Source organism: Lycorma delicatula, chromosome 6 (assembly GCF_047948215.1).
Source record: "Lycorma delicatula isolate Av1 chromosome 6, ASM4794821v1, whole genome shotgun sequence".
NCBI lineage: Eukaryota > Metazoa > Arthropoda > Insecta > Hemiptera > Fulgoridae > Lycorma > Lycorma delicatula.
Window position 1 is genome coordinate 103,608,609 of NC_134460.1, and position 26,323 is coordinate 103,634,931.

Sequence of the window (26,323 nt, forward strand, 5' to 3'; positions counted from 1 at the left end):
CTAATATGATGATGGAAATTTTACTTCATGAGGAGGTTGTTGGTTTTCAACCACCCAAACTGATCCATTAGCTCCCTTTTGAAGTATATGAATCAGAGCACGGCCAACATTTTGAGAGCTGTAACAGTTAAAAATAAACATAATATTATACTTCTCTGTCAACTAAATTTGACATTTATTTATTAATAAATAATTCACTATTATTACTTGAACTGTTAACTTAACCTCTTCTAACAAAATAGATTTGATTTTAATGTGATGTTGCCAAAAAATTAAGGTCAACTTTGATTTAACATTATGCATACTTAAAAAAAAATAGTCTTTTATTTAGTGTTTCTCATTTAATTTAGTTAAAATTTTTATTGAATTTGAATAATAGAAGTAATATCTACCACAAGTCAGTTATTATTGACTGTGGCTCAAGAAAATGATTTAACTTGGCATTTATGAAAAAATACTTAAAAGAGAATAATGCTATCATTAATATATAAATAGTATCTGATACATCAGGTTTTTAATTGACTACAATATATTTTAAGAGAAAATTGTAAAACTAACAAGTCTAAGCTAGCTTTCTTATTAATTCAAGATACTCTGCTCTCCAGCACATACAATAAAACTGAATGTAAACAAACCACTCATACATGTAAAAATAATTTCAATCTGTATTAAATTTATTTATTAAAGATTAAAGTGAACAATGACTATCAACAGCAATATGCATTAACTTTTATTATTAACTAAATGAAAGACATGACCACTACAACATGGCATTAACCAACTCTCTATCGAGAGGTACTAATTCGATATATCAATATCATATAGTATCGATAAACTAAAGCAACATTATTTTCTGTTTTTATTTAACTAGTACTATATAAATACTAGTACTAAACTAAGAATATAAATATTATTTTACTGAGATAAATCTTTTTAAGATTCATATTATTCCTCTTTACTCAATATTCTGCACTAGGCTGTTCCATTAATATATTTATATTATAATATATTTTAGATGAAAGCTAGAAAAAAGCTTTATAAGAGTTATTTTCAGATTTAGTCTTTATGGGGTTTTTTATGCTAACTTTATTGCATCTGCCCAGTTTCTTTTTTTGTTTAATTATTTTTTCAGATTTTGGTTAATTCTAATAAAATGTAATGTAATCTTGATGTTCATGGACTGATGACCCATGAACTGAATAGATAATCAATTACTGAATAGATAATCTGAACTTGCATTATATGGTTAAAAAATAATTTTTAAACATAACTGTTTACAGTATTGAAAAATATTATACAATTTTGGAGTAATAAAAGATTAACAATCAGAATGATCAGAACAATTAATTTAATTAAATGAAAATATTAAAAGACTCAGAATCTCCTCTCTTAGGTACCTACAGAAGTATTATATGTATATTCACTTACAATTCTTTTAGACCAGTTAATTTTTTTTTAGTTAAATAAATTGGTGTAGTGAAAACATGACATTACTTCAATATGAAGCCACTATTAAAAATATTTCTCATCTGGAAGCTCATTATGCCAATATTTAAAGAAGGAAGCTAATTTTAATTCAATCTATGGTATAGGATTTTTGAAAAGCTCACATTTAAAAATGTGTGACTTTTTTCTCAAAAACAATTTGGATATTGAAATCAGATACAAATTAGATTAAGATTAAAAAAAGGAGGGAATACCTCTCTCACTTATTTACCCACTTAAAACTTTAGTAAAGTTTTAAAATCTGAACTTTAAAGTTTTAAAATCTGATGGAAGTAAAGTACTTCCATCAATGATATACCCATGATTTTGGTATTGTTGAATCCCTATTACTGTTCTTAGATACAGTTTAGAAATCATTGTTGTAGAGATGAAGATGGTTTAAAAAAAAAGAAACAAAACTCTCTTATTATTTAATTTATTGTGCAGTAGTAAAAGTCATTAATTAAAAATTTGCGATTTGTAAATAATTACAAAACAATGTCAACTGATGATAATAAGATTGTTATTTAAATTATTTTATAGTAGCAAAAAGACGAGCCTATAGCCTGCCACAAAAACATTAATGGTTAATGTTTATTACACATGATTTTGTTAAATGTTTTTGCTAATTGTAACTAAATAATGTTCACGAATTCGGTATACTAACAATGAGCAAAAATCAGTAGAACAATGAGCTTCAAAATCAAGAACATTTTAAGCCGTTTCTTGAGTTGTGATTTTTTAACACAGCTGTAACCCCAATGTTATTTTTTATTTCTAAAATACAAATATAATTTTAGATAAATCGTTCATATCAAGAAGTATAAATCGTTAAAATGAATAAATCGTTTGTGCACTTGAATCAAAATAAAATTGTAAGCACATATAGCAAACAAACCAACATTTGTTTGCTATATATCTCCATTTTTTAATGGAGATAAATTGCTGTCAGTTTTCAATAATTTCACAAAAATTGCTTTCAGATATTAAAAATATGGTATTAGCATAAAAAATAATGTCATTTATAATAATAAAAAATATACTAATATTTTAATAAAATCACAAGTGTAATTGATTTAAAAATTTTTCAAATTAGTAGTTTTGCATTTAATTTATATAAGAATAGTAAGGTTTTTAATAGCAATTGTTTTTTTTTTAAAATGATTGATTATTACTTCTTAATAAGCATGTATTCTTCATAACATCTGAGAGGCTTACTCAAGCCTCTCAACAAATATTTTATCTGATCAATGCTTTTTTTTAAATATTTTTCTGTTATGTCTGAAGTTTGGCTTTTTCATATGAAATACCATTAAAATAAAGATTATTAATCTTTAAAAAAAACACATTTAATAATCTTAGCCAGATCTGATCAACTATGTTTGTTTTTATCTTTGTTTTATATTATTCTGACTTTAAATTTTTTTTCTGTCTAACTTTTACAAAATAATTATACTGCAAAATTATTCTTTATACTGGTATGATAGTCTCTTAGTTAAGAAGCATTTAGAAAATTCCTGATTTGCCAACTTCAATACTTTTTGTTATATGAGGATTTAAATATTTAATATATAAATTTATATTTAAATATTTCTTCAGTGAAATATTATATTATATATATATATATATATATATAATATTTCTTTGATTAAAATAAATGGATTTAAAACATTTCTATAAATGCAATTATTTCATAAATTATAATATATTTTAATTTTAATTCCTTTTTTCTGTCCTAGGAACTATTCATCAGTTTGCTAAAAGAAGAGTGTTCAGCAAGTTATTACTAGTAAGTTTTAAAAATCTTAATCATATAACAATATTGGTAGATAATTTCACGAAAGTTGCTTCAAAGCAAAACTGTAAACTATTTAACACTTGTATTGTAAAACAATAGGTATTGGATGAGGAGAAAATAAATTTTTACTGTTTCTATTTATTTTGGAAGACTAATCTCAAATTTATTTCACTTTTTATTTAATAGGCTAAGTATTAAAGCTTAACTACTTTAAAAATACAGCATCTGCAAAACTCTTTATAGGTGTTTATTTGCTACAGAAGAATTGCATTTGTTTATGGAATATTGTTACTGAGTTTTGAAATCACTTCTTTTTTTTAATGTTAAATGAGTTGGTTTTGTGATAAACATAAGAGATCTGTAAATAAAGTAATGAGACTAGTTTTTTCTGGTAGCCAAATTGGCAACATTGTAGAGTTACTAGTAAACATAGGGTTATATGAACAGCCGATTTATATTAGGTATTAATATTTTTAGTCTATTGTTGCCACAAGACGTAAACAAACTTTTCGTGAAACAAATTTTTTTTGTGAATTACAAAAATGAGTGATACGAATTATGAGCAACGTTGTGCAATCAAGTTTTATGTTAAACTTGGTGAGAATGCTACTGAGACTTTTCCAAAATTGAAAAGGGCGTATGGAGATGACGCTCTGTCACGAGCCCAAGTTGTTAGGTGGGGTAAATCGTTTTCAGGTGGCCGGGAATCAGTTACGGATGATCCATGCTCTGGAAGACCATTAATGTCAAAAAGTGATGACAATGTTGAGCAAATCAGAGACTTGATACGGTGCAATCGGTGATTAACTGTCAGAATGATTGCAGAGTAATTGAATTTGAATGAAACCTCAGTCCATCAAATTTTGACAAACAAATTGGACATGAGAAAAAAGTTTGTACAAAATTGGTCCCAAAAAACCTCACTGTTGAACAGAAAAACAACAGGGTGTTCAAGTTCAATTCATCCACCCTAGGATGAATTGAAACTGATCCTGATTTATAACTTATTAACTTTTTTATAAGTTATTACTAGTGATGAATCTTGGATATTTGAGTACAACCCAGAAATAAAATGCCAGAGCAAAGAGTGACACACTCACCACGTCCCAAAAAGCAAAAATCAAGACTATGCTAATTTGTTTCTTTGATAGTAATGGCACTGTCCATAAGGAGTTTTTGCTTACAGGACAGACTGGAAATCAGTATGTATACCAAGAAATTCTTAAAAGATTGCGAAATAGAGTTGCCCATGTGAGACCAGCCATCAAAGACAACTGGATGCTGCATCATGACAATGTACCTTTCACACTGCACTTTCAATTAATGAGTTTTTGGCAAAGAAAAACATTTCTGTAGTTCCTCACCTGACTTGAGTTCCTGCAACTTTTTCCTGTTCCCAACTAAAAAACCACCTTAAAGGACACCACTTTGGAACAGTAGAAAACATAATAAAAATTGTAACCGACCATCTGAAGGATACTCCAGTTTCTAAGTTCCAGCACTGCTATGAAGAGTAGGAACTTCATGTTTGAAGTATTATGTGGCTTCCCAAGGGAACTATTTCGAAGGTAATACCATGTATAGTTGGATTGTAAATAAAGAGTTTTTTGAACCAGTCTCATTACTTTATTTACAGACCTCGTAATTTCATTGTTTAATTACTTAATGTGCATTTTTGCTTTATTATACTGCAAAGATGAATAAGTTTGATTGATAGGATAAAAATCAATTCATTATGTATAAAACTTGTGATTACATGTGAAGTGAACATTAAAAAAAATTGGATAAATGAAAAAAATATTCACACTAGTGAGAAAAAAGAAAAATTGGTAATTTTTTTCTACATGAATTTCTTTATACAAGCAGCATTACTAAGATTTGATAATTAATTTGTGTGTAGTCCTCAGTGTGCCAAAGAATATACTAGATATTTTTGATTTTGCAGATAGTTATGTTACAACATTTCACCCATATTCATTGAAAAATGACATTAAGAAAAAAATTGTCTTGTAATATTTCACTTGATTTATTTATAAAATTTTAAAGGTTTTAGAATTGAACACCATTACATTTATTGGTTTCATACTCGTTCACTAATGATTACTACAAGAATAAATTACATACAATGTTAATTTAGAATAATAAATTAGGATAAATGATTGTTACTATGGAATTTACTTACGGCTGATATGTCACATTATCATATGTACGATGATATAATGGTTCAAAGTCTGGATAAAGTAAACCTTTCTTAATCTCATCAATATTTGTGTCACACTTTGTTGGCCCAGGACAAATAGCCATAACGCGAACACCAGTTAAATTTAAATGAAATGGATCCTAAAAAAATAAAATTAATGTAATTAACATATAATTAAATGTACATTATTTTTTTTTTTTAACTAAACTTATTAGAAAAAGATGTGATTTCTTGTTTCTCTACCCAAAAGAAAGTCATTCTTGGTGTAGATACTTCGATGTTACTAAAAAGATGTTCATATTTTTAGTAACATCAAAGTATCTTTATAAGAACATTCAGATAAATTTAGAAAATTGTACTTAATAAGTGCTTCTACAGTTATTACAGTAAAGATACTGTAAAAACAGTTTATGTAGCAAGAGTTCAAGCAGTTCAAATGAATTGCTATCCCAGTGAAAGTGTGTATTTGCTATCAGAGGTTAAACTGAATGAATATAACTTTATGTCCTATGATATGAATAAAGTAACTTTTAGGGATTCAAACAGAAAACTGAGAAAAAAATTGAATTAATTATTTTGTATTGACCATGATTCATAACACAATTAAATAATGAAATGAGATTAATTTATTTATCTATTGAACTGAGAAATTTTTTTTTCTGTAGATCAACTAAATATTATTCTTCACTGAATAACTTCCATGATCTAAGTATTTTAAAGTTATAATATTTATCTACTACTTAGCTTTGAACAAAAATATTTTCCATAAGTCAAGTTTTTCAGTAAACGTATTTCTTGTAGTAATTTTTGAAAAAGATTATGAGATTAGCATTATAAAAAATTTACTGAGCGCAGCAGGATCAAGTGCATGCAGCAATTAAAAAGAATGACTTTCATGAATAAAAAAACTGACTGGTATCACCACTACATACAGATCCACGCTACATGCACTATTATGATAATATGTATGATTATTCTGTGGTTAAATTACCGCCCTGAAGACAACATCAACAGATTAAGGGACACAATGGACAGAAATTAAACAACAAATTTCAACAACAGTAAGGAATTTACTTATTTTAATGCTATGAATAAATAATTTTGGAGTCAACTCAGATGTCCAAATGGAAAACTCTGAAATTCTGCAGCTCTGTTATTGAAACAATGAACTGGACAAGTTTTATTGAGTGGCTTCAATAGAGGCAGAACATTACCATTAATGAAGAGAAGTCAGGGCAGCCCTTCATAAACATAACTCTATTAATGTATCCGAGATTTTAAATAGCTTGTGACTGAGGATTATCAGATCATCAGAAAAAACTTGTGACATTCCTCAGAATGTCATCTGGAACAGTACAAGCGATCTTTACTTCTGACTAAAGTTTCATATCAAGGGTTATCTTTGGCAACAGGAGCTGGGTCTATGGCCAGAATCCAGGAAATGAACTGTAGATTTCATGTGGAAGGGCCTACACTCTCTAGTATGGCATATCAAAAGACCAAAAGCTTGCTGATCCTTTTCTTTGACCATCATGGGACTGTGCATCTTGAATTCATTCCAAGGATCAGACTGTCAATGCAGAGTTCTATTATGGTATTCTGAGTGATATTCATCATGGAAATGTGAAGTGTGAAAAGACAATTGGATGCTACATCATGAAAATGTTCCTGCCTACATAGCATACAAAACAGGCAGGTTTTTGTTTAAAAACATGATTGTTGCTCCATACCTTCTATAATGACTGGATTGGATCTGTGTGACTTCTACCTCTTCCTCAAGCTGAAAGGTTACTTTTATTAGTGTATACAGAGACCTGGTGCTTGTGCTAAACAACATATTTCAAAAGTGGATGAAACTGTGTCCAAGACTATTTCAAAGAGGATAGTAATTAAATTTAAATCAAGTACCTCCTTTTATAGGCCTGGAGTGAGAAACCTTTTACTCACCTCATGCATCTCTAATTAAAGAAATTTTATTACTTTTGTTTATTATTATTATTATAGCATACATCAACTTTTGGAAAGAATTTTTTTTATAAAAATGTGATAAACAACTGTATTAAAAAACTTATTTATTACTATGATTTTGGATATGCTACACACATATTTTAATGAAAAGGTGTTATGGATAGGTGAAAAATATGATTTCATGATAAGTGAAAAATATGAAATATAAATACACTATTTTTTTTTTTTTGTCTTCAGTCATTTGACTGGTTTGATGCAGCTCTCCAAGATTCCCTATCTAGTGCTAGTCGTTTCATTTCAGTATACCCTCTACATCCTACATCCCTAACAATTTGTTTTACATATTCCAAACGTGGCCTGCCTACACAATTTTTCCCTTCTACCTGTCCTTCCAATATTAAAGCGACTATTCCAGGATGCCTTAGTATGTGGCCTCTAAGTCTGTCTCTTCTTTTAACTATATTTTTCCAAATGCTTCTTTCTTCATCTATTTGCCGCAATACCTCTTCATTTGTCACTTTATCTACCCATCTGATTTTTAACATTCTCCTATAGCACCACATTTCAAAAGCTTCTAATCTTTTCTTCTCAGATACTTCGATTGTCCAAGTTTCACTTCCATATAAAGCGACACTCCAAACATACACTTTCAAAAATCTTTTCCTGACATTTAAATTAATTTTTGATGTAAACAAATTATATTTCTTACTGAAGGCTCGTTTAGCTTGTGCTATTCAGCATTTTATATCGCTCCTGCTTCGTCCATCTTTAGTAATTCTACTTCCCCAAATAACAAAATTCTTCTACCTCCATAATCTTTTCTCTTCCTATTTTCACATTCAGTGGTCCATCTTTGTTATTTCTACTACATTTCATTACTTTTGTTTTGTTCTTGTTTATTTTCATGCGATAGTTCTTGCGTAGGACTTCATCTATGTCGTTCATTGTTTCTTCTAAATCCTTTTTACTCTCGGCTAGAATTACTATATCATCAGCAAATCGTAGCATCTTTATCTTTTCACCTTGTACTGTTACTCCGAATCTAAATTGTTCTTTAACATCATTAAACTGCTAGTTCCATGTAAAGATTAAAAAGTAATGGAGATAGGGAACATCCTTGTTGGACTCACTTTCTTATTACGGCTTCTTTCTTATGTTCTTCAATTGTTACTGTTGCTGTTTGGTTCCTGTACATGTTAGCAATTGTTCTTCTATCTCTGTATTTGAACCCTAATTTTTTTTAAATGCTGAACATTTTATTCCAGTCTACGTTATCGAATGCCTTTTCTAGTAAATAATAAAAATATTTATTATTATTATTTAATATTATATATATATATTATTTAATATTAAATAATATATATATATATATATATATATATATATATACATTATTTAATATTAAATAATAAATATACTAATAATAATAATATAAATTTATAATGGTAGGGGAAAATATATGATTTCCAAATAATTAAGCTTTTTTTGTATATAAAAAAATTTAAACAATAAGGAAGGCTTCTATTCCCAAGATTTATTAGATTTTGATATTAGTTTTTAATTTGTTTTTTTTTTTTGTATGTAGATGGTTTGCCGATCGATATTTTATATAAAAAAATAATTTAACAACTGTAAGTTGTGATTCAAGGAACTTGAAATCACAGCAATCCAAGCTGGTTGTAGTCTTCCTTAAACGATACGCAGAGCTTCAGACATATCCATACAAAATATTTACACTACATATAAATTATTACACACTCTACAGCAACACCCCACTTTCAAATCTAGTCAGAGACATTTTTCAAGTGTTCCTAATTGTCAAAAACTTTGTCTGATATGACAAAAAGATGCTGTTAAATCTCTTTTTAAAATGTAGACTTAGTGATTAGTTATGTTACACTCTAGAATAATTTAAAATGATGTCTTGTTTGAGAGAAATAAAGATGTATTTTTAGATCCACTGTGTGAAATTTTAGTTAGTTTTTATCTTTTTCTTAAGTATTTTGGAATAAAGAGTAAAGAAGGTTTCTGTGCAGCTGTTAAAAATATTGAAACTGTCAAGTGCAGACAGGAGCTCTTATTTACACAAATAACCATCTTATAAAACTGATTGGGATGTGCGCTGCTCCAAAATCAAAGGAATTTAATTTTTAGAGTATTTTGCATTCCCAGGTAAAAATTCTGATTTTGTAGCCTTAGTCGTGCATGTTTTCCAGGTAATTGAACTGGGTTAGAAAAATTATGAGAAGACAAAAACGCCTAGGCAGAGATATAAAGATCAAGGGATGCCAAGGGATTAAAACAAAATGTCATATTGTAAGTTTAATTTTTCAAGCATGGCACCATTGGTGTACAAGATTATTTATAAATTAAAATTCAACTTTACCAATAATTTGTATGTGTTTTTCGAGTACTTTCGGTCATTCGACCATCAACAGTAAAATTTTTCATTCAATTTAAAAGCATTAAAATTAAAAGTAATATCAGTAGATTGAAAAGTTGTGATGGTTACTTTTAGATAAAGTAACAGTCATAACTTTTACATTATGATAATGCTTTTAAATTGAAAGAAACTTTTCCTGATGATGGTCGAATGACTAAAAGTACTCGAAAAACACAGACAAATTGTTGGTAAGGTTGAATCTTAATTTATTTTATTTATATATAAATAAATTATCATATGATTGGTTTCACATATTAACACAATCTTTTGTACTGACAAAAAATCTCTTTCGTTTTTTCAGAATTGCATGAAGCTTCCAATTCCTTTAATTGAAATATCTATTGTATTCAGTATAAAATTAATTTTGATTAGAAAGATAATATAATTCTCTTTTTTTCAGCTGTACATGGATTATTTGCAAGCCCATTCTAATCAGTTCTTCCTCAGGAACCAATGCAATTTTATTTCTGTGTCAGAGATCATGGCTTCATGTAGGTATGATGCTGCATTTTAAATTTAAAAAAACGTACATTAATTGATCTTATAGTGATTTCGTAAGAGGAAATGAAATTAAACCAGTTTCTGATTTCACATCAGGCTGTACTGTCCATGTGGACCTACATGATATATCATGCAGGTCCACATTAAGTCCACATTGCTAGTAACACTAAATGTTACTAGCAAACACTCCAGTATAAAAACATGATTGATCAAAACAGGTTTTGAAATATGCTTTTGTAAGTTCACAATTTAAAAATATGTGGTTGAAAAACCAGACTTGAAATGCAAAAAAATATGTCTGTAAGTAATGTTTTGGATTCTATTGTGACCAACTCCATAGAATTTTCTGTGCAGGAGGTTAAAAATATTGAAACTGCCAAGTGCAGACAGGAGCTCTTATTTACATAAAATTTTCATCCACAGTATTGTGCAGTGTAAAAGAGAGGGCACTGTGAGATCAATAAGAAGAAATTCGGCAGATGAAAATATTGATAAATAATTCAGAATGAATGTGTATTTGTGGAAATTAAATGCAGAAAAACATTTTTTTTAGTGCTGGTAAAAAATTGTGGTTTTACTTAACATTATCAAGGAACAAAATCACCTTGGCACAATAAATAGAGACTGTTTGTATTCATATAGTTATTTAAATATGGTTTTTTTCATCTAACAGTCAATTGTAGTTAAACTTTGTAACTACAAATGTTTCTCACACATAGATAACTGAGAGGTTATGGGATGAAGTTTAGTGATAAGTGTCTTGATCTTGTAACAGAAAACAATTTTGTGGGGCACCTCACTGAATTTATGTTCAAATCAAATATCCTGACCTAGGAACTCTTATACATAATATCTTCACTGAGATTTCCCAACCACACAATTCCAATACAGTTACCACACAATAGGCCATGGAAGGTAATTTAAGGTCAGACACTGACTTCTCATCAGACTAATAGCAGATTTTTGGTATTATATATTTCTGGCCTTTTTCATTATTGATGACCAAATATAGTTATATAATATAAATTTGAAAAGAATCAGAGGTAATAACTTGTTAATATGCATTTGTGGTTGAAATAATGTATAATTACTGGTCATAGACTTCAGTGTAATTTTTGTTGTATAACATAATAAAAAATTCTTAGCATAATTAGATTTTCATTTCACTGATCTCATTCCATGAAAATTTGTTCTTTTTGAAACAATTATACTATTCTTTTGTTTTGTAACATCCATACATTGGTGAAATGTATATGTGTTCATTTATAGGATTCATTTAAGCTTTCTTATCACCAAGCTTTCTGCAAAAGGTTTGCTCTAGGATTGTTCAACACACTGTATGCACAAAATCATAAAATATGAAAAAGCTTAACTCAATTACATACAAAGAATGTGGAGGAAGGTATGATTTACTAACACAGCTGAAAAGTTCATAAATTAAAATTTAATCCAATTAAACATTTATGAATACAGTAAAACTACAGTTTTATGACATACCCCAAAAGATCTTGTAAATCCAATAATTGCATGTTTAGTTGCAGAATGAATTGGTGCACAAGGACTTGGCATAATTCCCAGCGTTGATGCTGTAATTATTACTGTTCCACCTCCTTTTCCTCCCCGTTCTTTACGCATCAATCTTTGAGCTAAGAGAGTTCCTCGTATAACACCATTCTGTAAAAATAAAAATTCTTTTAATTCTGAATAACATATGATACAGCACTGGAATGATTGATGTAGCTTATTTTGTAACCAATCTTTTAGATACAATATGTTTAATATACGTTACATAAAAATTTAGTTTGGTTTGTCATTAAAGAAATCAATAATTTTTTGTCAGTTGTCATGGACAACATAATCAGATCCCTAAACTGTTGATTCCCATTATCATTAGCCTTACTACAATAATTGTAAGATCAACAAAAAAGAATCATGAAAAACATATTTTTTTAATATAAGAGGTGTGTGAGAAAAGTAATGAAACTGATTTTTTACTTACCAAAGTTTTTATTTTTTTCAAACAACAATATTATCCCCTTCAAAGTAGTTCCCTTGGGCAGTTATACACCAGCGGAGTCGTTGTTCCCACTCCTGGTAGCAGTGCTGGAAGGCTTCAACTGGTAGGGCTTTTAACTAGTCAGTCACAGTCTTTTGAATGTTCTCCAGAGTTCCAAAATGACGTCCTTTTAAGACATGTTTCAATTTCAAGAAAAGGGAAAAGTCACAAGGACTCAAATCATGTGAATAAGGGGTTGAGGAACCGTAGGAATGTGTTTTGAGGTCAAAAGTTCCCTCATGGAAATGGCCGTGTGATACGGGCCATTGTCATGATGAAGCATCCACTTGTCTGCAATGCCTGATCTCACACGAATCACTCTTTTCTTGAGCCTTTCAAGGACACCTTTGTAAACACTTGGTTGACAGTTTGTCCTGGAGGAACAAATTCTTTATGCATGATACCCCTACTGTCAACAAAGCAAATCAGCATGGTTTTGATCTTTGATTTGCTCATTCAACATTTTTTCAGTCGAGGAGATGATGGAGTGTGCCACTCTTCGCTTTGCCGCTTTGTTTCAGGATCGTACTCAAATATCCAGGATTTATCACCTGTGATCACAGGATTGAAGAATTCTTGGTCATTGCCAATCCTCTCAAGAAGATCAACGCACACATTTCTTCGATTGTCCTTCTGTTCCGTTGTGAGGTTTTTTGGCACAAATTTCACACAAACCTTTCGCATATTAAAATCGTCTGTCAAAATTTGATGTACGGTGAAAGTGTTTAAATTTAACTGTTCACTCATCATCCTTATTGTTAAACAATGGTCTGATCTCACAAGAACCCTCACACACTCAACGTTTTCATCAGATTTTGAATTTGAAGGTCTCCCTGAGCGAGGTTGATCTTCAATGTATTCTCTACCTTCCAAAAATGATTTGTGCCAACGGAAAACTTGTACTCTTGATAAGCAATGTTCCCCATAGGCCTGTTTCAACTTTTCAAAGGTCACACTCGCAGATTCCCCAAGTTTAACACAAAACTTGATTGCACAACGTTGCTCTAAATTCCGATGCTCCATTTTCATAACACAACTTCACTGATGGTGCTGTCAAAAATAATGTGTTTGCTGAACGGAGTTGAAACTCATACTGAGCATGTGGAAGGGATGAACAAACCGGTCTAGCACAGACCGGTAGACACAATGTTGCCAGATCGCTAACAGTGTTACCAGTCTCATTACTTTTCTCACACACCTCATATTTAACAAAAAAATTATTCTATGCAATGTTATGACTAAAAAATAATTGGTAAAAATTATCGTTAAAATCTGTAATCATATTAAAATTCATAGATAAATTTTTCATTTATCTTATATGATTATGATTTACAATAATTAATTACACTTACAAGATTCACATCTACTTCTAACTCCCAGAAACGATCATTAAAGATTCCTGCATTGTTAATAACAATATCAAGTCCACCAAATGCAGAAACTGTCTTCTGAAATGACTCTGAAAATAAAAATAATGTTATTATTTGTTTTAATAAAGTACATTATTGAGGTGGTCATTGATCAATAATACCAACAGAATGTTTAAAACTTCACCCAAATCAACATCATATAGAAAACTGTTTATTACATGTGGCTTTAATTGTTAGCATTTCATTCTTATCTCTCATTTTTTAATTTTCAGGATGTTACATCTTCAAACATGGGGCTAGCAAGTTTGGTTTATTATAATTCTGGTGTCCAAAAAATAGTTACTGGAGGTTTCAGGAACGAATATAGATTTTATTTTGCAACACTCTATAGTATTTTATGTGTAATCTTCAAGCAACAACAATTAAGCTTTAGTTTACACATTTTCCATCAGATAGCAGCTGAATTATACTGTTGCACAGGCCAAACTGTTATGAGCCCAGGCTTCAATACTATGGCGTTGCTACAAGAGAAAGCATGGTGTGTGTACTATTTCACAAAAACAAAATCAGTGACTCTTAAACAAAGAAATTATATGAAAGTCTGTTGTAGAAATTCTTCTAATGACAAAAGCATATGTAAGCGGTATGAACACTTATTGGAAACTGGAAGCGTTTTGAAAGGACATTCACCAAGTAGACATAAAATAAATCCTGAAAACACAGAACGAATTCAATTGTCTTTCCAATGAAGTTCAGAATGTTCATTTCTTAGAATTAATCATCAACTAAACATTCTTAAAAGCAGTGTCCATGATGTTGTTCACAAGTGACTGAAACTTCATGCTTATAATCTGCAGCTACTCCATGAAATTAAACCTATCATAAGCCACAAAGAGTTCAATTTGTAACGTCCACGTTAGACTTAATTTCTGCTGATGAAGATACATGGAGTTAGGGTGAGCATTCTTGCTTTCCATTCTGACAATATTAATGATAAACCCAAGAACTATGGATTTAACAGTTTCTTTAATGTATCACTGTATTCCAATCTTTAATTTGATTCTGTTTTTTTCTTGTTACATAAATGTGTCACATCCCCACCTGTTCTTTTTAAATCAAGTTCTTTTCTTGACTTTTACAATGAATTTTTTTAAACTTTTTTCAATCCATTACATCCTTTTTGGCATCTACTGCTATTTCCCATTCATTTCTATAATAATGAATAAGATTAATAAGTAATCAGAAAACACTGTAAGTAAAGGAAACATTTGATGGAATTACAGCATGTAAATAAAAATTAGTTGAATGATATGAAGCAAAGGGCACTTTTACAGTCTAGATAAAACCTGGATACTTCATTGTAAACGAGAGACAAAGCGTGCCATTATGGTGTGGGAAAGAAAGGGATAGCAGGTGCAGTGAAGATGAAAATGCAGTTTGTGGATGAAGTTTTTGGTGCAGTATATTGGTACTATGAAGATTTTGTGAAAGTCGGTTTTCTTCACAAAAAGAGGGTAATGAGTTAAATAAAACAGTGAACAATCATTTCTTATGTCAAAATAGCCTAGTCTAAATAACAGAATTCCAATTCAGATCATGGTGCAATTTTAAAAGACATTTTGCTAATATTTTTAATGAAATGATAATGTGATAATCTCTAATAAATATATATCTTGATTGTTAAAACTGTTTGCTTTAAAGAAAAAGAAATCTGATTTTCAAACTTTTATACATGGAATGTCACATTAGTAATTAAATGTATTCAGGTTAGAATAGTAGTAGCACAATTACATTTTCATGCAAAATTGGTTAGTAATGCACTGTTATAGAAAGGAGCTGTTAGCAACTTGCATCATTAATGTAATAAAAATGTAGTCAATTCTATTGCACACTCTTGACATTCTATTGTCAAGTTCTTGATCATATCACTTTAGACATTAAAATGCTTCATCGAATACATTAACTGTAACCTCTCTTTAGCCAAAAGTACCTTTAACATACTTTTCATTATGTAACATATTTTCAAAATTTAAAAATATTTTGGTGGTCTTGGTTGCTACATTGATATCTATAGTTGTGTATGAAATAATTTTGTTCTATTATGATTTTGTTTTCTTATACAGTGTAGAATAATTTTGGTCTGATATAATAATTAACTTATTATACAAGAATTTAAAACTTATTTCATCATACTAATCTAACTATTTATTTTAATTAAATTAGTACCTGAAAGGCACAGCCTTTTTTTAAGTATAAATAATATATTTAAGTTTAGTAATATTACCTTCAAATTGTGGATAATCTGTAACATCACACTGGCAGAATAACGCCTTTCCTTGACCATATTTCAAACTAAAGTCTTCTACTAACTTCTCTCCCTGATCAACATCTAAGTCACAAATAGCAACCTATAATAATGTGAAATAAAAACAAACATAATACTAAAATTAGTCAAAAATTTGAATATATATATATTTTTACAATATTTTTGCAATACTTTTATATTCCTTGTCTATTTATCTACTTTTACAACAAAATGTCAATGCGTTATAACAGCAGCCGATGCTTGATAATGAATTTTTGTAGTGTATGAAAAAGTAAAAAGCTGATTGACTAAAATTCTGAATCTTCACATGGAAAGCAAAGATGCTATCAGAATTTTGTGAATAATATGATCCTGATAAATACTCCTTTACAGTTATTTCTTCATTCAACTTAACAGACAAACATAAGAATACAAAAAAAAAATTTAGTTAAATATCTTAAAATAAAAGTGATAGTAACATGAAATATAAAAATTATAAGCAGTGTAACGTTAAAAAAAACTAATTATTTTAGCTTTTCGTCACTATAAGTTAACTTCCAAACCATGCTACTGCTATAGCAAAAATCTGATGTGGATACTACATGACTTCCTTGTACAGCTGTTAAATTATATACACACATTTTTGCTGCTCTTCATTTAAACGTATTTCATTTGAAAGTGAGATATGATCCTCTAATTCTTTAATAAAAGTGCCCAGTTGTTAAAATATTAGTTTTTATTAACATCAAAAATTTATTCAATTATTAATTCAACAATCTTACCTGAAATATTAGGTTAGAGAAACGTTTCCTTGATTACGCTTTAATTGTTTACCGAATAATCCAATAATAAAAACTGATTATTCTATACCGTAAGGTCAAAATTAATATTTGTAACCAGTATACAGTTCACTAAACGGATATTTAATTATTATTAACTTTCATAACTTTTCATTCACACCAGAAATCTTGTAAATAGTACACACAAGTGAAAAACATTTTTCAACAATCTTTTTAAATTGAAATATTTCAAAATTGTATTTATTTTCTGTCAAATAATTAAATTAAATTTTTTTTTTTAAAAATAAATATATACAATTATTATAGGAATTTACAAAGAAAATCCAAAAATAGTTTGACTCTAAATTATAATTTTCAATTAATATTAAATAATCAGATGTTTCACCAAATATATTACATATACACATATGTAATTTCCTATTAAATTACATTTACACATTTTTAAAAGTAGATAACATTTTATTTCATTAATAATTTTTTCATTTTTTTTATTATCATTGATTTATTATTTATTGTAAAATGTTTTTAAAAATATTTTTAATTAGCAAAATATTTACACAGGCCGATTTAGATGAAATCAATCAGAATGAAGTTTATATTGAATATAACGGAAGAAAAGTAACGACAGACGGTAATAAATTTGATTATAAAAGTTTTTGAACTGGAAAGATGTACCACCCGAAAAAAAATAAATAAGCAGTCACTTCTCAGCGGACAACACTACAGAGATAGTCGCGTGCTATACACCACATCGTCATGGTGAAATCTACTACCCTAGTTGCAACGACGCGAAACTAATTTCCATATAAACGCCTCATTTCCAACGGAATATTGTAATGTCCAGTGTAGCGTATTGACGTTATCTATAGCCATCCTTTTGTCGTAATTCAATAGCGCCATTATTTGTAACTATAGTGTTTATCGCGTGTTTATTCGATTTGATATTTGTCCAGTTGCTCGTTTGGGCAGTGTCCCACAAAGCCTGCCATTGCTGCAATAGTATGTCTGTCGCATCTTGCCGATTCATTCCCTCATAGATGCGTAAGCGTTTCTTCGTCTGAAGTTGGATCGGCAGGACCACCGCGAGGACTCCCGCCGCTATAATGGACACCGTTCTATACGCAGATGTAATCTTAAGATTCATCCTCCGTTGCAGCGCATTTAGCTTTTTCTTGTTCCGCTGAATATAGAAAGCCGCATGCCACGCTGGTGTGGCATGTAACATTATGGGAGTCGCGGCGGCCATAATCAATTTTCGTTTGAACGCTTTCGGGCCCCATTTGTGCCCCATCAGCCTGCTAAAAGTATTTATTACTTTTTCAGCCTTCATCGTAATCTCTTCGATACGCTTGCTATATTTCCCCGACTACTGCAACACATTCCAGGGTATTTCACAAGCGAGGTCATCTTAACAATATATTCTTCTACACGTACACGGATGGTTCTGATTCTCCTTCTGTCCGCTATTGCTAGGACCTGAGTTTTCTTTGGTTCAAGTTTGAGTCCTCGATTTAGAAGTCATGCGTTCGCCAGCTCGATAGCCCTGTTAGCTTTCTACTCCACCTCTTCTACAGATCGACCTGACACCAACAGTGCTAGGTCGTCCGCGTACGCAATTAGAGCCACTCCCAGTGGATATCGTAAATTCAAAATGCTGTCGAACGAAATGTTCCAGAGGAAGGGGCTTAATACAGAGCCCTGGGTCACGCCCCCCTTCATCTGGAACCTACATTCTCCCTCTGCCTGAATCATTAATTCTCTTGCACACAAATATTAGCAAATAACCGCCCATAAGTAGGCGCTGATATTTCTCTTCTCCAATTCGTCCGCCACCACAGCCCTTGGGAGATTGTTAAATCCATTGCGGACATTCAGGAGGACCATTAACAGAATCTGTCTGGTCCTCCAGGTGCCCGCTCTCCACCCATCCGCCCACAATACCACTCTTTTTAAGGCACCTACGGTCGACCTTCCTTTATGAAATCCATATTGTGATCGAGATAGGCCTCCGGTTGTTACAATCTTCTCCTGTATGCGATCCGTCAACAACCTCTCGTACAGTTTGCAATCGTTGGTAGAAGACAAATCGGTCGAGATGATACTGCCATGTTATTCGCATTTGGTTTAGGAATTACCACCAATCTACCGAACTTGCAAGATGCGGGGAAGGTTCCCTTCTCCAAAGCCTCACTCAGTACTTCTAAGACCATCTAAGCTAATTTCTTGGTCAGCTCTTTCAATAATATGCCTAGTACCCCGTCTGGGCCTGGGCTTTTTTTGGGTTAATGTGGGTAATCGCCCATTGCAATTCATCTATGGAGAATCTTCTCTTGTCAGAATCTGGCTTAACCACGCGATCGCCTTTTTCAGTAATAAAAAGCTTTGTAATCGCTTGTTCGATCTGGTCCCGAGTAAGCGAGGGGAGGGGCGCACAAACCTCTTCATAACAATCCGATACACCCTCCCCCATATATCGTCCTCTAACTCCGCAACCAGTTTCTTCCATTCGGCTCTCATAGCGTCTTTGACAGCAGCGCAGAATTCTTCTGAGAGTTTTTAAAGGTTACTTCTGCTCGTTCGAATTCACTGGGTCTGTTCCTTATGACATTTTGTAGTCTTCTACGGGCCGCCCACATCGAAACCCTCAAATCAGCAATTTCTGGCGTATAATATATACTTCACCTGGATATATTTCTTCGCGAGCGGCCCTATGGCGGTCGAATCCTGTCATACTCTTCGATCATAATGTTTAGAAACATATCCGGGTTTCTACCTACGCATATTGCTGTTTTCCTTTATACTGCTTGAACATAAGGTCGTGTTTGTATCCTCGTACGTTTCCATCTCCGTCTCTCTCTTTGTACAATCGGCTGGTCCAGATTGACCTCGAAGAAGATCCCTAGATGACCACTTGCGAGTTCCAAACCACGCACCATGAAGTGACCTTACTCATACTCTCTTCCGAAAGAGCAGTTATATCAATCACAGAGCCTCTACCATGACCTACGAAAGTACAGACCCTTGGCGTGTTGATAACTTCCATTTTGATTGAGCCCAGCATTGCCGCCAACTCGTAGCCACGGCGAGTAAATTTCGTGTCACCAAGTACAACAGACTCGACATTAAAATCTCCCGATAAGATGACCGGTCCTCTTTCTGCTCTAACTGTGTCTTCAAGTTCATTCAGAAATTCTTCGAATCTTTCGTCATCACAATTCGGCGAAATGTATCCACATATGATGACACACACCGATAATCGTATGGCCAGTATTCCTCTGCCATATTTGGTTTGCACGACTGTCCATCGATTCGATACATTTAATACGGCCGTGTCCAAAATTTTATCCGTGATCCAACCACCAGAAGCAACCTTACGGTTTGGTTCAACAGCCAACAGGAAGTCTAAATCTCTGTCATTAGCCACTTTCCACGTCAGGTCTTGTGCCGACGTCATTCTATTCATATTAATATGTATTATCTTCATCGTTATTCGTACAACATAACTGGCCTCCGATCCGGTGTCCGACTTTCCCACAGTTTACATTATTTTGCTTTATGCCCCACACCTCCACAGTTATAACCCAGTGAGGTGCGATTTGGACCGTTACAATTCCTGGACAAATGTCCTAGGCCCCAATACTTACAGCATTTGACTTCTTCGGTGTTAATCTCGACGCGTTGAATATCATCCAACTTTTATTCTTGACTTATTCGTTAAAAGTTTGCCGTCTCTCGTTAGTAGTACAACTGTTGCCTTCTGGGTATTCTCGAAAGCAAGCTTCATAGCGGCTACCCGGGGCGAAATATCCGACCCGATCTCTTTCTTAAGTGCCAAATTCACTTCTTCAGCCGTAGAGTCAGTGTCGAGATCTTTCACGTAAAATGCCGTCTTTCGTCCCCCGTATGGTCTCTCTTCAACTACTGCATCGGTAACCTTGGCGTTTATTCTCATCTTGACGTCATTTCTTTTTGTTGTGGACTCGACTATCCTCATCTCCACCGATTCAGCTCTGCCTTTTTTGACGGGTAAGATATCATCCGCCATGTCGTCCCCGATGCTTCCTTTTACTTCTTTTTTAATAGGTCGACGTATGTCGTGTCTGTCTTTTTAATTGTAACTATCGACGAGGCCGGACCTTCGACTCTCCTCATCGTCACTTCTTTCTCTATTCGGAAAATATTCTATTTGTCGTCAGCCTTATCTAACCTACGACTCCAATATTCTATAGCTTTGCATGCACCTTCTATGTTATCATTTGGTATGTAAAATACGAGTCTTCCGTTTTCAGCGCTGCGGACTCTATGTCGGGCTTTTGTAAGATTTCTGACCAAATCTTCGTTTTTCTCCTCGACCATGAACACGTAGGTAGTGAAATTATCTGAGTCCTCATCTTCCGGATAAAATATATCCGTACTTCTTGTATTTCTTAAAACTGTGCCACATGGCATATTTGTTCCCGCATCTAGTCTCGTCGATATTCCAGGGACAGCTTCTCTTATTTACCATTTGCCCAGTCCTCTTGTGACAAAAGGAATACACAGGTACCTTCTACCTCTTCCCAGCCGGGAAGCCGTATGCAACGTCCAAGCGTTTAAATAAATCTGTTGGCCATCGTATGTTCATAACCTGTTCCAAGTCGACCATATTTTGGGGGGGGGGGGGGTGATTTTTATGTTGCCAAAAATGGGGTCGGAAATTTTTTTTGGGGGGAGAGTTATTTTGGGTCAGGGGTCGGATAAGTCAGAAATGACGTGAAACGCCTAGAAAAGGAAGGATTTGTCCGGACGAGGATTTTTTTTTTGGGGGGGGTATTTTTCGGGTTTTTTGGGTTGGGGCGAGGAGTAGCGGAGGCCCGGATCAGGGATGATCCGGGAGGGTTTTGGTCCGAGACGAACAGGGTGACAGAGAAATGAGAAAAAGTGATTCCCTTATAATTGTCTAAGTATCTAATTACTCCGTTGTCCAAAACTCACCAAATTTTGTGTCCATGTCCATCAATCTTTCACCAACAAAATCCAATCCACTAATCCAAGAAAAAGTCACCAAAAAACCAATCGAAAAGAGCAGAGCAAAAACTACACGTGTCTTACCACTAATGCAATCCCAACTCGACAGAATAGTTGATACTGGAGTGCTGAAAACCCACTTCAGTTACATGAGAAACCGTTGCATATTCTAAAAATCACAGAGTGGTGTGCGCTTATCATCGAGCATTATTGGGTCATTTGTTTTCAAGATGGTCAAGGAAACAGTTCAAACACTACAGAGTGTTACACAACCACGGTCATAACATTTTTGAGGCAAGAATTAACTCTTGTTTCCACAACGTACTTTATCCCCTTTTTCCCTTTCCCCCCGGACCGGATCTGCAGTCAAGCATGACTCAGTCCGAAGCGTGTCTTTTGCGACTCTAACGGGCCTCTCCGCCTGCCGGCAGTAAGTCGGCAATGGCAGGTCAGCCCGCCGGTTCTGGATCTTATTGTAATTTGCCTGCATCTAACTTGCAGGCGGGGGTAACCGAGCCCAGCTATGCCATTCCTGGAACCTCGCCTCGTCCACCAGGACTCGGTCTTTTCTCCAATTTTTTTTTGACCCGGGGCTTGGGAGTTTCACATCGCCGTCTTCTGTTGTCTTCCGCTTCCTACCGTGCAGTAATTTGCTTATAGCAGCTCTCAAGTAAGAAATAATATTTATGTTTCTTAATTCTTCCATAATACTCGCTTACGGGATGCTGTTAAAAGCATAGCGGACATCCAGGAGGATCATCAACGGAATCTTTCTGGTCCTCCTGGTGCCCAGCCTGCATGCATTAGTCCACTCCACTACCCAGCGAAAGGCGTCGACGGTAGATCTTCTTCTCATAAAACCGTATTGCGACTGGGAAAACACCCTGCTGCTTCTACTTCCGCCCAAAGTCTCTCTGCTAGGAGCCTCTAATATAATTTACTTAACGTGGGTGGTATACAATTCGGTCAGTAAGCCTGAGCTATGCCCGCAGCCACTGGTTTGGGTATAAGCAGCAGTCTTCCAATTTCCCAAGACACGAGGAAACCTCCCGTGCTCAGGGCCTTGTTTAAAGCTTCTAAAATCAGCCACGGATTTGCAACTGCTAATCCCCTGAGTAGTGCATCTTTTTTATCTCCTATTTAGCACCGGTGGAGTCTACCTCCGCCTTCCGGCAGCCCTTTCGGCACGCCGGAACAGATCTTTGTTTCTTTCTTACTATTCTTATTAATATTCTAATTAAAAATCATCTAGTAAGAAACTTTTCACTCGTATTTAATTTTTATGTCTGTACTGTGAATGATATTTGTAAAGTTGCAAATATTAATATTAAAAAGTTTTTCTGTTACTGAATGATATCTATGTCATCACAGTTCAGCAGTTTGAATATCAGTTGTTTTTAAAATCATATCGATGAAGTTTTGATATTTATATTTTTTTTCTCAGGTAATGATGTGGAGTTAAAGAAAATAAGCATGGCCACCTTGAACCATAGACTTCATTAAGGGAGAAGGAGAGAAAATTTATTTCTTTAGATTTATCTCAAAGAAAATTAATTTTATTGCTATTCTTTTTTAAAAGGATGGTTTCAACAGAAATTATTGAAGAAAACCCATTTAAGAAAATTCTTTCATGGTAAAGATATTGACTCTTAGCTAACTCATGTTATATTTTAAGCAATTAACAACAATTTTTCGAGCAGCCTAAAAGATTATACATGACAGCATCGGCTGAACCAGTTTGTATAGTAATTATCCAAGGAAGAAGGATACTGAATAAGTAAGACAATCAAACCATAGCAGAACTGCAGAAGTGATCGGGGTTTTTTTCTTATTGCTCAGAACCAAAGGTAAATGTTAAAAAAAAAGTTTTTTTTTCTATAATTCTAACATCTTTAAAACTGAGCTATTTACCTGACAAGAGTCCCTGCGACTTATTCCAATTCCCGACTTAAAAAAAAATCTCAAAGGACACCATTTTGGAACAGTAGAAAACATTAAAAAAAAGTGTAACTGACCATCCGAAGGATATTCTAGTTTCTGAGTACCAACATTGCCATGAAGAGTGGGAAAACCTTTTGAAGCGTTGGGTGGCTTCTCAGGGAAACTATTTCGAAGGTGGTAGAGTCTATGTGTAATTGGATTGTAAATAAAAAGTTTTTTTGAACCAGCCTCATTACTTTATTTAAAGACCTCGTATATTAAATTTAAAAGAATCTATTTTACATGAACTAAAGTTTCTTCTTTTTAATGGACTAAATGTGGAAACTCTTAATTTAAATCATATGTGGTTTCATTTTAATGTCTGTTTAAAATTTACTCTTCTGCAAATGAACAGATTTCAATAATTCTTTTTCACTTTGTATAGGAAGTTCTTCTGGTGGTTTTGTTGCAAGTTTTTCGTAATAATTTAAGTGGAATTTTTTTTAACAAACAGTTGTATTTTTTAAATAGAAAAATTTAATTTCATAATCAACCATTTTTCTGCTATTGCTAGCACAGTATTAGCCCATTACGATGATATGCGGGTGGCTCCTTTTTTTTTTCGAAAAAATAAGTCGGAAAACTTAGATAAAATACATATTTCTTTCATATTTGGTAGTGTTTTTTCTTTGCATTTCTTTTATTGTTTTTTATCAAGACGTAAGATTTCTCGCGTTGCGTTTCTCCTTAAACGCAAACGAGCAGCGGTTTTTTAACGGTCTATCCATATTTTTAATAAAATAAAAAACATTTTTAATACAATAAGAATCTTTAAAAATTCCAAAAAGATAATATAATATTATACTTTAGGTTCTTTACATTTCGAATTTTTTTACGTCGGTGCCAAATTATAGGTTAGATTGATCGTTGGTAGAAGATATTAACCCGAATTAAAATTTAATTTAAAGAAAACTTGAAAAAATATTAATTTTTATTCTTTGGATGGTTTTTTTGAAGTCTGTATTTTTATGATAAGGAAATCAATAGGTCGTAGAAAGCTGCAATATCTTTACGTTTCATTTAAACTTATCATATAAAGTACATTTCATATCTCTAAGCGTTTGTTATAGATAACAAAAAACAACAAGGATTAAAGGTAATGTACTAATTTTAAAAGTATTAAGCAAAAGCTAATTTGAAGAAAATAGAAAATATCTTGTTACACCGGCCGTATCGTGACTAGAAATTAGAATGTTACCTACTAAACCAAGGTCCCGGGTTCGATCCCCGGGTAAAATTCAGCTTTAATCTTCTAATAAACATGTTAATAAGTTTCTATGAATAAATAAAAACTTTCCCTTTATTTTTATTAAGCTTTTTTGTTATTTTACTTTGTTGCTGGAAAATTAAAAAAATATATTCTTATACATTTGTTATTTCTGTAGGTAATAATAAACAATGTGTCGTGGCATAACTTAAAAAAAATCTAGTGACACATTTCTAAATATAATTTTTAACTTGAAAACTATGTCTTCTCATTTACTAATAGTGCGCGGATAAACAAAAAAAAAAGAAAATATTACTCCGTTTTTGGAAATCTGTTGTAGGTATACCGTCTTTATAAAGGTACTCTCTTTTACCCCATGATAGTCACTGTAGAGTTTGCAACCCAAAATAATTGAGCTTTATTTTTTATCTCGAAAACAAAGTTTATTTATATTACTTAATTATCAATTGTTTCCATAAGATTTGAATAGTCTGGTTTCTGTAAAAAAAATATGGTTATTATATGTATTTACTTTTTCTAGTTGATTTTTCTACATGGAAAATTTTACCTTTAATAATTAGGAAAAAATAAGAATAAAATTATATAAGCCTTACTAGTTTCTCTTGAGCATTTAAAAAATGAAATAATTTCAACGAATGAATCTGTAAATGTGATTTTGGTAAATAGTATTGCAGCGCTTGTTTATAAGGATTTTGTTAATTCGAATATAATCGTATGGAATGTTATAGATTAAATTTTCATAATTATAATTGATCTAGCACTAATTCTAGAAATCTATTCATATTCGCATCAATAATTTAGTGTACGGTACAAATATTTATTTTAATCGTACATTAATAATAATAATAAATGTTTTATTGGATAATATTTTTATCGCATTGATTTTTGTATTTCCAATCATTTATTAAATAAATTACTTAATAGCGGTTGAAAGAAATACAGAAAGAGAAAGTTGAAGGGCAATGGATCAGGCGGGGACAATTTCTGCTATCAGTGAAAGGGAGTAATTGAGGTAGAGTCGGAATTTTAGTTCAGGTCTGTGTTCAAGGTCACAATATTAATTACAATATTATACTTTTTGTTATTTACCTTTGCTCCATTCTTGAGAAGTTCGTCGGTATATGCTCGGCCTATAGCACCCGCACCTCCAGTGATTAATGCGACTTTACCTTTAAGGTCCAT

The 26,323-nt window shown here is 32.3% G+C and overlaps 1 protein-coding gene across 1 annotated transcript; it reads right to left on the reverse strand.

The window, feature by feature from the left end:
- Positions 1-26,323, reverse strand: LOC142326802 (15-hydroxyprostaglandin dehydrogenase [NAD(+)]-like). The gene is made up of 6 exons (XM_075369516.1): positions 26,231-26,323; positions 16,106-16,229; positions 13,804-13,910; positions 11,893-12,069; positions 5,466-5,623; positions 1-118 (listed from the first exon to the last, which is right to left on the reverse strand). Exons 1-6 carry the CDS (start codon positions 26,321-26,323, stop codon positions 1-3), a joined length of 777 nt encoding a protein of 258 aa, XP_075225631.1.

What these genes read in the sequence shown, in the direction of transcription:
- LOC142326802 (XM_075369516.1), bottom strand. Translation starts at nt 26,323, where the DNA reads ATGGACCTTAAAGGTAAAGTCGCATTAATCACTGGAGGTGCGGGTGCT. An exon ending in TTCTCAAGAATGGAGCAAAG is followed by an intron (nt 16,230 to 26,230) that starts GTAAATAACAAA and finishes ACATTATTATAG; the next exon opens with GTTGCTATTTGTGACTTAGA. An exon ending in AGATTATCCACAATTTGAAG is followed by an intron (nt 13,911 to 16,105) that starts GTAATATTACTA and finishes TTTTATTTTCAG; the next exon opens with AGTCATTTCAGAAGACAGTT.